This window comes from Equus caballus, chromosome 15 (assembly GCF_041296265.1).
Source record: "Equus caballus isolate H_3958 breed thoroughbred chromosome 15, TB-T2T, whole genome shotgun sequence".
Lineage (NCBI taxonomy): Eukaryota > Metazoa > Chordata > Mammalia > Perissodactyla > Equidae > Equus > Equus caballus.
Window position 1 is genome coordinate 81,328,835 of NC_091698.1, and position 12,394 is coordinate 81,341,228.

Below are 12,394 nucleotides of genomic sequence, written 5' to 3' on the forward strand. Positions count from 1 at the left end.
ATTCTAATGTACTTCTAGGGTTGAGAACCATTGTTTTATACCATGCTGACCACAAAGCCAGGGTCACAAGTTTGATTCCCAACTTAAAAGCTAATTAACTTTGCATGAAAAAAGTTTTGTTTCTTAATGACATCCTGCACACCTTACTTTGTTCTACCATTTTCAAAGAGGAGTCCTGGTGGAAAAAATGAACCAGGAGAAAGAAGGTGAATGGATCAGAGCCATTTACTATTGCAAATATATATATATGCAATTTTTCCCCCTTGTGTGATTTCTCCCCCTGCTACATTCTATTGTAGAGGTTGCTGCATTTTATGGATGAGTGAAAAGAGGCCTTTATTCGTTGTACTGTGATTGCCAAATGTATCAAGTAACTCAGGAATTTTGGATGAAAAGGTAAAAATGTTTTGTCAGCATCAGTGAATTATGATCAAAATGAATGACGCTTTTAATGAAAAACACTTGATGAACATTTACCCAGCAAGCCTGAAAGGAGAAATTGAACCTCTGGAAACAGAAAAATTAACCACTCCCCCCTCACCCAACCATCTTTATTATGAATACTTTCCGGGGCTTCTTATGATGCCAGAAATGAAGATGGGAGCAGCTATTCAGCATAGCCCTGGTTTCTGCAGCAAGAACCAGCAGGGTCCTTCCCTAGCATGCCATAAAGCAGCTTCCCTTGGTCTTACATAATACGTTTTTGCAGCTTAAACCTTTAATTAACCAGAGATGTCATCAAGAAAAGTTTGCCAAGGAAGAGGATGCCTGGTTTAATTAAAAAGATCTTTAATAGTTATTAAGGAAATCAATTTGGAATTCAGGCCTGAGAGCAGTGATGGTGGAAGAAATCACTGAGAGGAACTTTGCCATCTCTCTGGGTAATGGATTTTAACCCTTTGATCGACTTTTCTTCAAAATCCCTGGGGCAGTGGTGCAGGGGACAGGGAGCGATGCTTATCACTCATCACTTTTGAATCTACCTTCCAGATCCAAGAGACAGGTCTGCCTTACGCACGAGAAACCTAACCTTTCTGGAATGCAGTTATCCCGGCAACCGATGGAAATAGGAAACCTTTATAAATTGAAAATCTCTCACCTCATAAGTATAAGCCATTTTTTTTTCCGAAGAGATGCAGTATTTCTCCCCGAGGATTTGTGCTAGGACTGTACATCAGGCTTCTTTCCATTACGGCTCAAACCCACCTTCTTCGGATCAAGCCGGAAAAAGGGATTTGGCTCTTTGGAGCACAAGAGAAATGTTATTTTCAGTTGTCTCATGAAAATGATGACACAAAAGGTGAAACAGCCAGAGGACGGGCGAAATAAATTGTCTGCATGTGGGAAAATTGCGAAAGGGAAGGAATTTTATTTTAAAAAACAGCATTCTGCCAGCAGGGGGATGATAATAACATCATCCTCTGACGCAGCCTAGTTGAGTTCAAATGCTAAAAGCACTTTTCAAATAATCTATGTTTAATTAATATTTGTACAGTGCTTAGAGAGGAAACTGAAGACAGGTGCAGAGTATAGCTACAAAAATGACTTTCCTGTTGCAATGTAGCTATTTCTCAGGTGGACTGAAGTGCCTGGACCTGGGACTCATGTCATTACTCAATGGAAACTCAACAGAGAGGAGGGACCAAATCTTCTAACACTCAAGCCTGCATCCTAATCATCAGCTTATGCTGTCTTGAAATCCTGGGAACAGGCCTTGTATTTATTTGTATTCCTCACGGCAAATTCCCAGGAATCTGTGCTCACAATGTATTTGTTGATTGCTTTGCTGGCTACCTTCTGGGCTTACTAGCCCCCCAAAATGTCTTACCTCCCTGTTTCACTTGGTCTGTTGAATCTAGTGGGGGATGTCACTTAGAGAAGTGGGAGGGTCTGTGTAGATGTGTTAAAACCCAAGCTTTACCAGTGAACTTGTTGTCTTACTGTAGGTAGATCATATAACTTCTCTGAGCTCCACTTTCCCCAATTACAAAATAAGGAGCATTGAACTAGATGGTCTCCAAGGCCCCTTCTGACCCTAATATAGTCTGTGTTTTAACTGGCTATATCTGTTCTAAGTTAGTAGAACGATCTCAGTGCTTATTAAAACATGTGTGGCTAAAGTACAGGTTGTAAGCGGGCAGGCAGCAGGCTGGATCCAGACTGCAGACCTGTTTAATTTAGCCCATCTGATTTTTTGGGGGAGGGCGGGTGGGTGGGAATTGAATTAGTTAACAACAGGTAAAATCCAGGAGATTTCAGGGCCTGCCCAGTGTTGCAGCAGTTAAGTTTGCGTGTTCTGCTTTGGCAGCCCAGGGTTCCCAGTTCAGGTCTGGGCACGGACCTACGCACTGTTTGTCAAGCCATGCTGTGGCAGGTGTCCCACATATAAAGTAGAGGAAGATGGGCATGGATGTTAGCTCAGGGCCAATCTTCCTCAGCAAAAAGAGGAGGACTGGCAGCAGATATCAGCTCAGGGCTAATCTTCCTCAAAAAAAAAAAAAAAATCCAGGAGATTTCACATAGTTATCTGGACTTCTGCTTCTGTTGAGAAGTTGGAAAACTCAGGTACCACTTTATCTACGTTGGCAATGATTGGTTGGAACTGCCTCCTTCTCAATCCTACATGGACCCCACCAATCCCTATGGTGTCCTCAACACGAAGGTTGAATGTCAGTTCCATTGTCATCATTGTGCTTAGGCTCTTGTGTTCTTGACCCCATTTCACTCATTCATGTTACTTTCATGGCCTGCAAGGCATGTGGGTGAAAAGAAGAGATGGTTGGAGGGATAATTAGAGACAGATGTCAGGAACATCCTGCCCTCCGAAGAGACATCTGTGCCAGGAACTTGGCTGCTTCCTGGGATGTGCGAGCTGCTAGGTGGGAAAAATGCCTTCAGTTAGGTGGATGGGATCAGGCAGACATTGACTGATGTGGGCAACACAATTATTTTCTATTTAAAGCTAGCTCAATTTGTCCACATTGTCTCTTCTTTGAATAAACGTCTTGAATATCATTTATACAAAATAGTGCCCCACATGAACAATTGGGCTATCCCAAACTCAGCACAGACACAAAAGAACTTTAACAGCAAAGACCCACATTTTTAGTCACCTAAGAAAATCAATCTTCCTTTTAGCAACATCATTGTAAGTCCTCCTATCCATTAGTGTGGTTATCTAATTTACTGTCTAAAATAGGAATTTCTTAAAACTCAAAGGAGGCACTATTAATAATTATGCCAAGAGAATAGGAATAAACCAGGAGTGTCCCAAGAAAACTAGGGCATGTGGTTACCCTGCTCAATATGCAACATCCACTAATGACTTGATTATAACATCTGCCATTGGCCACTGGAGGTTGTCCTGGGAACCAGATTTGTCCCATTTCCATCCCTGGGGCATGCTTGGCTCCTCTCACTATTGAAGTTCCTGCCAGATTGGAGGGGCACGCCACCGTTCTGTTCCTTCCAGGATTTGAACTCTTCTGCCCTCTTCTAACTCACAGATGCCTCTAAGCTTAAGCTTACCAAGAAGGACTATCTTTGACTCTCAGAGATGATGCAGGTGCTGTCAGACTTGGCTGTCTGAAATTTGGGATCTGGGGAATAAATGCCATCTGCCTTTGGATCCCTCCATTTCTTCTTCTGCTTGTGCTCTCCTCTTTCAGAGACCCTTCCAGGTAATTCAAGTTAAAGAATTTCCCTCCACTTTTCTTTAAGCTAATTGGGTCGCCCCTTCATGCTACTAGACCTTTGCATTTCCTATGGGGGGGAGGGGGTGGTCCATGGCTCAGGTCACTGCAGGACACCATCACTGAAGATCAAACCACCTTCCATGACCAGCAAAGACATATCATTGTAGCAATAGTAAGTCTCACTCTTGGCATTTGGGTGAGGAACAAAGGAAGTTTGGGGGCATTCCGAATAATGAAAGAAAGAAGCAGGCTTTTGAAATGCAAAGATATAAATCCCTTTACAGGGAGCAAATTATACAGTGGTACATAAAAAAAAAAAAAAGAATAAGAAAGGGAGGAGGGATTGAGGGTAGTAGGATGCTGAAAGGAGTTGTTTAACTAACAGAGAAAGATCTAGAAAGGTGACTTTCAGATCCCTTAGATGAATCCACCCATCTACTCATCAAAGGAGGAAAAGCCAGCCGGCTTTATTCTTTTGACAAAGATGCACCAATGTGGCAGAGAGAGAAGGTAAGAAGGCTGGTAATAGCTATTCTCATTTACCATGCAGCCTAAACTATTCTATCACTCACTTTATAAAAAGGCCTTGCAGGAGACCCGGGACATGTGGTTTTGACAGAATCTATAGTGGCAAGGAAGAGGGAGAAGAACACAGAGGAAAAGAGGGCTGATGTATTATTTACAGTTGGAGAACTTGAATAGCAGACTGCAGGGGTCGGCCCGAAGACTTGTATCTGTACGACAGCGGAATAAAGACAGATATGTTTGAATTCGTGGTGCTGCTCCTTTTGCTGCGGGGGCCCCCTACCAATGCTGGGCCAGCGTAAGTGTGTCTCATATCATTGCTGTGCTACAATCTGCCCTGCTACTGGTTACCTTTCCCTATGGCCCAGAAGAGTAAAGACCTCAACAGAACGCCACCTTGGCCTCTGTGTGTGAAATCTCATTAGGTTGGCACAGAGGGCATCTCGCTGGTGGTGGCATGTCCAATAAGCATGCAGATGGAAGACACACGTGCACACCAGCACTCTCACTGAAGTCACGCAGTGGGCAGAGAGGAGGGATGCGGGTAATCTGATCCAAAAGGAACAAAAGGCCGCAGCCTCTTCAGTGAGCTGAGCGAGAGTGACAGGAGGACAGTTAAAGGAAACCAAGAAAAGTGTGAAAACCCACAGCAAAAGCGGCCAGAGAGCATATGCATTGGACTTCACAGCTTCCTCGTGTTTCCAGCTTACTTTTGCTCCATATGCTGCTTTACACAGCTTTCTGGGGGCTATAATGGGTTTTATTCCATAGTTTTTATACTAACATGAATGACTCCCATCTGCTCCAATACCCGATTTACTCTGTAATGTCTTCGGCTGCGAGGAGACAAGAGCTTATACGACTTGCCAACCACAGGAGTGGCAAAAAGAGACCTACTTCAGGGACACAGAAGGTTAGAACCCTATATGTGTGAGCTGCAAGGGTCTTCGAGAGGGCATGCCATTACGGATGGGGAAATTGAGGCCCAGGAAAATGAGGAACTTGCTCTAGAACATCAAGACCAGAGATGTAGACCCAGTTTAGGGCACCAGGATATTGCTAATTCAGAGTGTACTTATTTTTCTTACTTCCTGCCATGTTAAATCTTTTGCAGGGAGCTTTTCCTCCCCATATAGGCTGTGATGAGAAAAAAGTAACTTGGATTAATCGCTAACGATAGCTAATCCCCCACTGGGATCAACTGTGCTCTGCATTACTTAAGCTGGTTATTAAAGTTTTAAACATCCGCCAGAGCCTGGGGGACCCCTGAATATGCTGGGTCCTAGGAGAGACTTACAGGGCTGGGCCCTGCGTGGAGACTCAACTGGTTTCCAGACGTTTGAAGTCCCATCTGAAATCTCTTTCAATCCTAATGACAGTTTCTGGCTTGACAATCCAGACTAATATGCCTTTTGGCTGCATCAGGCAATGACTCCTGGCAAAACTGGATTTCCTTGACAGCTTCCATAGGCCCAGGGAATCTTCTCCACTTGAGTGGAGGACAAAATAGTGATTCAAGAGGCAAGCATCTGGGAAGGAAATCCTTGCTCTCCCGGCAATGCAGGCCCTGCATAAGGCTGCCATGGGAAACCCAGGGCCTCAATTTCTCCAGATGCCAAACGGTTAGAGTCAACCACCTCAGCAGCACAGCAGCAGGCAGTGTGGTGCTGCACCATCTCAAAAGCTTGGCGGTGGTGTTGTGTAACTGTCTGCCATCTGTTACTCAGAAGCAGCCTCACAAAGCGCTGAGCAATGGGCTACGGTGCTGCAGCTCCTGCGTGGAACTGACAGCATCTCAGCGGCTTGCCTGGGGGTCCCCTGCAGAGCCTGCCGCAGAACACTTTGCAGGCCCAGGCCTGCAGGTCCAGGGTGAGGCTCCTGAAAGAGATCCAGGGAGCTAAAGATGCTGCAGAGGTGGGTTCTCATGCTGCTCCTCCAACCCCTCCCATGACCACGATGTACCTGGACCTTTGCCCGGCCAAAGTGGTGGCTGGGAGGCCACCCCAACCTTTCAGTGTATAGAGTTCTAATACAGGCAAATCCTGGACCATCCCCAGGGTTCTGCGTGACGGCCTGAGAACTCAGCCGAATCTTGAGATGGCCTGGCAAGAGTGCTCAGCTTTTGTGGGCTTGTTTGATTTTCATCTCTGTTCTGAACCAAAAACTTCTTATCTAAGCCTAGCCAAGAACTCTTTGGGGCTGTGAGACAGGACTGCCCTGTGGCTGAAAAACAAGGTAGCAAATACAGGGGGCTTTCAGAGATTCCTCCATTCCTGATTCCACTTCTTGGAGGCTCCATCTCACGGGAGAATGAATTCCAGAGCCCTGCTTTACAGCTGCCCCACCTCCTGTAGGGTATGGGGGTTTCCCCTATGCTGTGCTCTATGGGGCAAGAGAGGCAGGGAGGATGGAGGCTACAGTAGTAGGTGCATCATTTTCACCTCCCCAAGAAACTTGATGAGATAAGCATATATTAAAATGGCACCGTTCCTGCAGCCACCGTTGCCCAGGCAGAGCAAGGTTTTTTTCCTCCCTTCTTTGAGCTATCAGATCATCAGATAACACCAGCACCTTGCATTCAGCTTGCATACTATTCATTCACTTGTCAGAGGAGGTATTATCGTCTCCATTTTACAGATGAGGAATCTAAGGTTGGGGGGAAGGTAAAGGCCTTGCCCATGATTCACAGAGCTAGAGTGGCTGAGCTGGGTCAGGAACCCCTAGTCCAGTGGTATCACCATTATTCCAGCCTAGCTGAGGCCTACATGGGAATCCAATTCGGAATTTTCTCTGCCTCTAGATGCAAGCAGTTTTAGTCTGCAAGAGGGAGGAGGATGCGCTTCCCAAAGGCATTTGGGAAAAGGGACTATTGAAAGATATAACCTTCTGCCCCAGTACCGTCTGCCCAGGGTCACTTTCCAAGAACCCCGTGTGGTTGGCCCAACTTTGTACCCCCTTTCTTGCAAGCACAGAGCCCTGATGCTTATAGGGAGAGAAAACCCTTAAAGGAGATAATTGAGCCTTAATTTTTAAAAGGAATTCTTTAAAGTTAAATTTAGACCAGCTCAGCGTTCCATTAAGCAGAAAAAGTTGCCAGGCACCTGCAGGCAGGCAGAGAAACACCCTGGGGAGGTGCCTGAATTCGGCCTTGGCCAGGGGAGCGAATGGCGGTTGGGGCAGCACGGTTCCAAAGCCCAGCCGGAGGGAGAGTGCATGCAGGGCTGGAGCCGGGTGTGAGCGCCACGTGCAGCCCCCAGCGGTGAGCGGGAAAGTCCTCCCAGGCACAGCTCCTCCTGGCGCGGGCTGGCTCCTCGGTTCCAACCCGCAGCTGGTGGTGGCGGGCCTCGCTGATGCACCGTTCCCGCCCCAACCCAGGGTGGCCCCGGAGCGGCGCCCAGGGCTCGGCGCGGGCAGGCCAAGAACAGCACCGTGCGCCTCGGTCGGCGGGCGGCGGTAGCAACCCCTCTCAGAGCACCGCTTGCTCCCGCCCGGGCTGCCTCAGAGTAGGTCTGTCTGTTGGGCCCACCCTCCCCCTTCTCTCCCTCCTCTCCCTCCTCCCTCATGTTCCTCCCGGGGTGCCGGGCACAGCCTCGGATTCCTCCCTTCTCGCAGCTCGAGTCAGTTTCCCTGGCGGTGGCAACGGCGGCGCGGGGAGCATCTCGGCCGCCACCGTGCTTCTCCGGCTGGAGCGGGCATCCAGCTTGACTGCCCTTCGGCTTTTCCCTGCCACGCCTCGGGGCGCCCTGCGCCCCCTACCCCTGCTCGCTTCTCTCCGAAGCGGGCGCGGAGCCCTGCAGGATCCCGCCGGCCCTCCACCCAGATCCCGGGGCTGGCGCTTCCCAGAGCGAGGCGCTCTCTGAGACTCCTGCCCCGCCGACCCTGACCGCCAGGGGGTGCCCCAGGGGCGTAGCTCTGGGAGAGGAGAAAGCAAAGGGGACCATGCGGTGCCTGCCTCGCCGCCTGGCGCTGCTGATCTTCGGGGTGCTCTGGATTATCGGACTACTGTTGTTCTGGGTAACCAAGAATAAGTTGGAGGTGCCCGCGGAACCTGAAGTGCAGACCCCCAAGGTACGGGGTTCGGCGGCGCGCCGGGCGCGGGGCAGCGGTTTGCAGGAGGGCGCACAGCCCGCGTGCCGGGTTTGCGGGCTCCTAGGAAGCCAGGTCGGGGGTCTGGGTGCTGCGAGCAGGTAACGGAGTGCCGGCTGCGGCTACAGTGTGATATTTCTAAATTTTAAAAAGCTCGGGGCATCTCTGGCCCCGCGATGTGTTTAAGTGGGAGTGGGTGTGTGTGGTGGGCCCGCGCGCGCGCGCGCGCGCGGACAGAGCGGGGCTATCAACTTGGGCAACGCGCCAGGGTCCCGGGGCGGAGGGGGCGCTGCAGATGAGCCACTCGGTGGGTAGCGGTCTGTGGACGCCGCGACAGAGTCGCCGGTGGTTGGGTCCGGTGGCAGGGCCGGCCGGTGCTGGCGCCCCCGAAAAGTCTGGCGGCTGCGCTGACCTCCTTCCTTCCCGCAGCTGCCAGGCCCGGCAAGCGGAGGCCCGAGGCCCGGGGTGCGCCGCGCGCGCGTGTGCGTCGCGGGCGAGCGCCCTGCAGCCTCCTGGGCAGCTGCTGCTGGGGCCCACCTCTGCTTTTTAATTGTCCCCGAGCCCTTCAGCTGCATTGGAAGTTGAATGTGCCCCGAACACCACTAAAGAGCCTGTGGAAACAGACTCCTTGGTATTGGTGGGAGTTGGGGAAATGGGAAATGAGACTTGGCGGTGGGACGCTCAAGGAGGCCTCTGGGGGTTTCCTGACCAGCCAGGCAACATTTATGCATTGGGTCCAGAGCAGTCTTCCAGGGACAAGGAAAAGGCCTTGGAGGGGCTCATGGTCCCAGCTGGAGACTGAAAAATATGGGGGTGGGGGGGGCAGTATCCCAGTGAGTACAGTACAGAGCGCCTGTGCCGGTCTGCAGTGGTGCTCCTTCCTTAGTTGTATGGGTTGGGTGGTATTATCCTTATTACATGGATTAGGAAGCAGATTCAGTCTTTAAGTAATTTGCCTCCCATCGCTCTACTGATCTGAACCCCAACCTCCGATGTTCAGGATCTTTCCACTAGATCAAGTTGCTTGTTGGATCCCTTTTTAACTCAGTCTTCTGGCTCATATGTTTTGGAATCTTGCCGCTGCTCGGTTGAGCTCCACAAGCATTTCCTGAGACCTGCAGTGGACCATACAGTGTGCTGAGGGCCAAGACGGCTCAGGGCACTAGGTATCACAGGAGTCTGGGGACTTCCTGGAGGAGGAGGACATAACAGAACTGAGTTGAGAAGGATGAAGAGGAGCTTTGCCAATAGGTAGGGAGGACATTCCAGGTAGAGGTTAACTGTACCAAACAGGCTCAGAGCAATGACACAGCACGTTGTGTGAGTTTGGCATAATTTGAGAATATGGCATGTGGCCAATGACAAAGATGAGGCTGGGGAGGTGTATAAGGGTCATGTTGGGTAGGACTTTCTGGATGCTAGGGGGCTTTGGAGGGGATACTAAGCAGAGGAGTGGCGAGGGCAGACTGGTGACTTCAAACAGCCTATATCACACTGGATCAATTTTCTCACTCACCTCAGACCTGCCGGTAGATCTGGAGAGCTTTTCTTTTCCCCTGGGTGGTTCTGCTCCTTGTGATGCAGTTAATGACGCCTGCAGGGACATGATCTCTGTCTGTTTTGCACTGAACTTCATTACCTTAAGCTTACTTATTCTCAGCCTCACCCAGGGACCTGGGACAAGAGATCGGTTCCCTTCTTCGTGCACTGTATCCTTCCTCCTTACCTGCCGCTTCTCTTCCTGGTGTGTGCTGAACACATTTATCGAACGCAGCTGGATGCCAGGCTCTGTGCTCGTGTTGGGGCTGCTGTGATGAGCACACCATGTCCCTGCCGTTTGGGGCCTCTCACAAGTTCCTGGTTGAGCAGAATTACAAACAAATGAGTAGTGGGGCAGGGTGGGGGCGGTGGTCTAATATTGGCCGGCCGGACACGCTACTGTGCAGTCATGGAAGATGGGGGCTTCTTTGACTGCTTGCTCTGTCTTAACATCTTCTCCCGTGTTTCCCCCATTTTCTGTATCTTTTATAAGCATAAATCCTAAAGATTTTAAAAATCTTGATGCCTCATTATTAGGCACCCTTCTTTTTGTTAGTATGTTTCTCCTTCCAGTTTTTCACCTGTACGTGTGACTTTGTGTGTCCGCATATATGTGTGGTGTGTATTGGTGGATGTATTTGTGTCTGGTGGATGAGCAACCCTCTGTATCTTAGTGTATGTGTATTTGAGGAGAGAGGTGGGGAGACAAAGAGAGGTCCTTTCTCAGCACCAGAACATTTTATTCCCATGACTGATCTAGGTAGGAAATTTGCACTCCCTGTCCGAAGGAGTGCAGTTGTTGGTTCCCAAACCTGACTGCATGTCAGAATCACCTGGAAAGCTTGTTTAACATGTGAGTTTTGGGGTTTATTGCAGAGATTATGATCCTGCGGGTCTGGGAGAAGGTCCTAGAATCAGTATCTTTACAGAGGCTCCATGTGAGTCTGAAGCGGCCTGTTGATGGACAGCATTTGGGAGCTGGATGAAGAATACCAATTCTGTTGATTTTTTTGCAGTTTGGTTGGGTCCGTGTAAATTTGGCCAAGCGATTTCATTCTTCTTGAATTCCTGGTGGACCAGCCTTGTGTGCAGTCATGTGAAATAACAATAGCTAGCATGTATATAGTGCTTTACAAATTCACAGACTCGTTTCAGATATATTAGCTCACTTAATCTCCACGACAACCACGTAAGGCAGATAATACTTTATGTAGATACGATTGAGTAATGAAGTTAAACAATTGGCCTAAGATAAGAAGGCTGTTATTAAGTGGCAGGATCAGGGTCAAAAATGGAATGGGCTCGTTCTGGGAACTGCCCACGCACATGCTCCTTCTGTGTCACTGTGCTGCATGGACTCCTGGGTCTGCACTCGTGGGTGATGGGGGTAGGTTAGGGATGTTTACAGATGCACGCTGCCCGCCTACTTTCCAGCACTTCCATGGCTCATCCCCAGATGCTGGCCTTTGGAGAGCTCCAGGAGGGTTGGTGGAATTTGTGGGGGAACCATCTCAGAGGGAAATTCTGCTCTGCCCTCGGAGGAGGCCATAGGAGGCAGAGGAAGCTCCTCTGGCTGGACAGAGTGCACCCTGGTGGGGAGGGTCGGATCAGGGGTTGCAGCCTCATTGGGAGGTTGCAGCACCATTGGTTTAGGAATCATTTGCCAGGGCAGAGATTGTTTCCTCAAGGGTAGGTTGAGGAAAATTCCGATGGTAAGAATTCAGATGGGACGTTTGTCTATTATAAGGAAAAATTCAGTCTTTGAGTGAGTTCAGTATCCTAGGTTTTCCTAGGAAATGCTCATGCATGGTCATGGGGAGAGCTCTTTCCTTGGACGTGCCGAAGGCTTGGGGAAATTTTCACCCTGCCTGGGCTTCTTCCCAGTGTGGGGGAGGGGGTCAGCTTATTTTCCAAAGCAATAGCAGTGGATTCCCTTCCCTTAAAAATATTTAGAGAAGTTGGGAATGGTGGAGGGCCCGGAGAGGAGAGAGCTGTGGCCAGGGATCCTGGGCTGGGGACTTCCCAAATTTTAGATTCCATACAGCAGATTGCCTTCCCTGGGGTCTGCTGCAGCTTCTAGCTCTGGGCTCCCGGGCCCTTATTCTCCTTTCCTCACAGTGTTAGGAAACATCCTCATTCACCTAGCCATAGGATCTTCAAAATGGGCCTGATACAAAATAAAACCTGTGCCTGGTCACCATCCACATGATAGGGAGAAGGCATGGTGCACGGCTAGTTTAAGAAAATTAATTGGATTTTTCTTCTTAGTTTCAAGAAGAGCTGGTTCTATTATTAGCTCAAGAGGATTTCTTTATGTTTGACTTTTTAATGTTGATTCGATTCTTGTACCGGGCCCCTCAACCCCAAATTCAGCAAAGCTCTAATTCCTAATTGAAAATCATGGAACAAGTTTGATGTCTTAAATCAAACTGTATTTTAGAGATAAATACTATACCATTAAAAAGTATCTGAAAAATGTCTTCATTTCCTCTCTCTGCTATCATTTGTTTGTCATTTGGGGAATTATACAACTGATAGAATTAAAAAAA

General features: G+C 49.0%; 1 protein-coding gene across 1 annotated transcript in view; it reads left to right on the top strand.

Annotated features, from left to right (window-relative positions):
• Positions 1-7,481: 7,481 nt before the first annotated feature.
• Positions 7,482-12,394, top strand: part of GALNT14 (polypeptide N-acetylgalactosaminyltransferase 14) — a 206,260-nt gene continuing 201,347 nt past the window's right edge. The window contains exon 1 of the mRNA XM_023619292.2: positions 7,482-8,288. Within this exon, the coding sequence (XP_023475060.1) occupies positions 8,160-8,288 (129 nt within the window). The 5' untranslated portion in view covers positions 7,482-8,159. The remainder of the gene's footprint in view (positions 8,289-12,394) is intronic.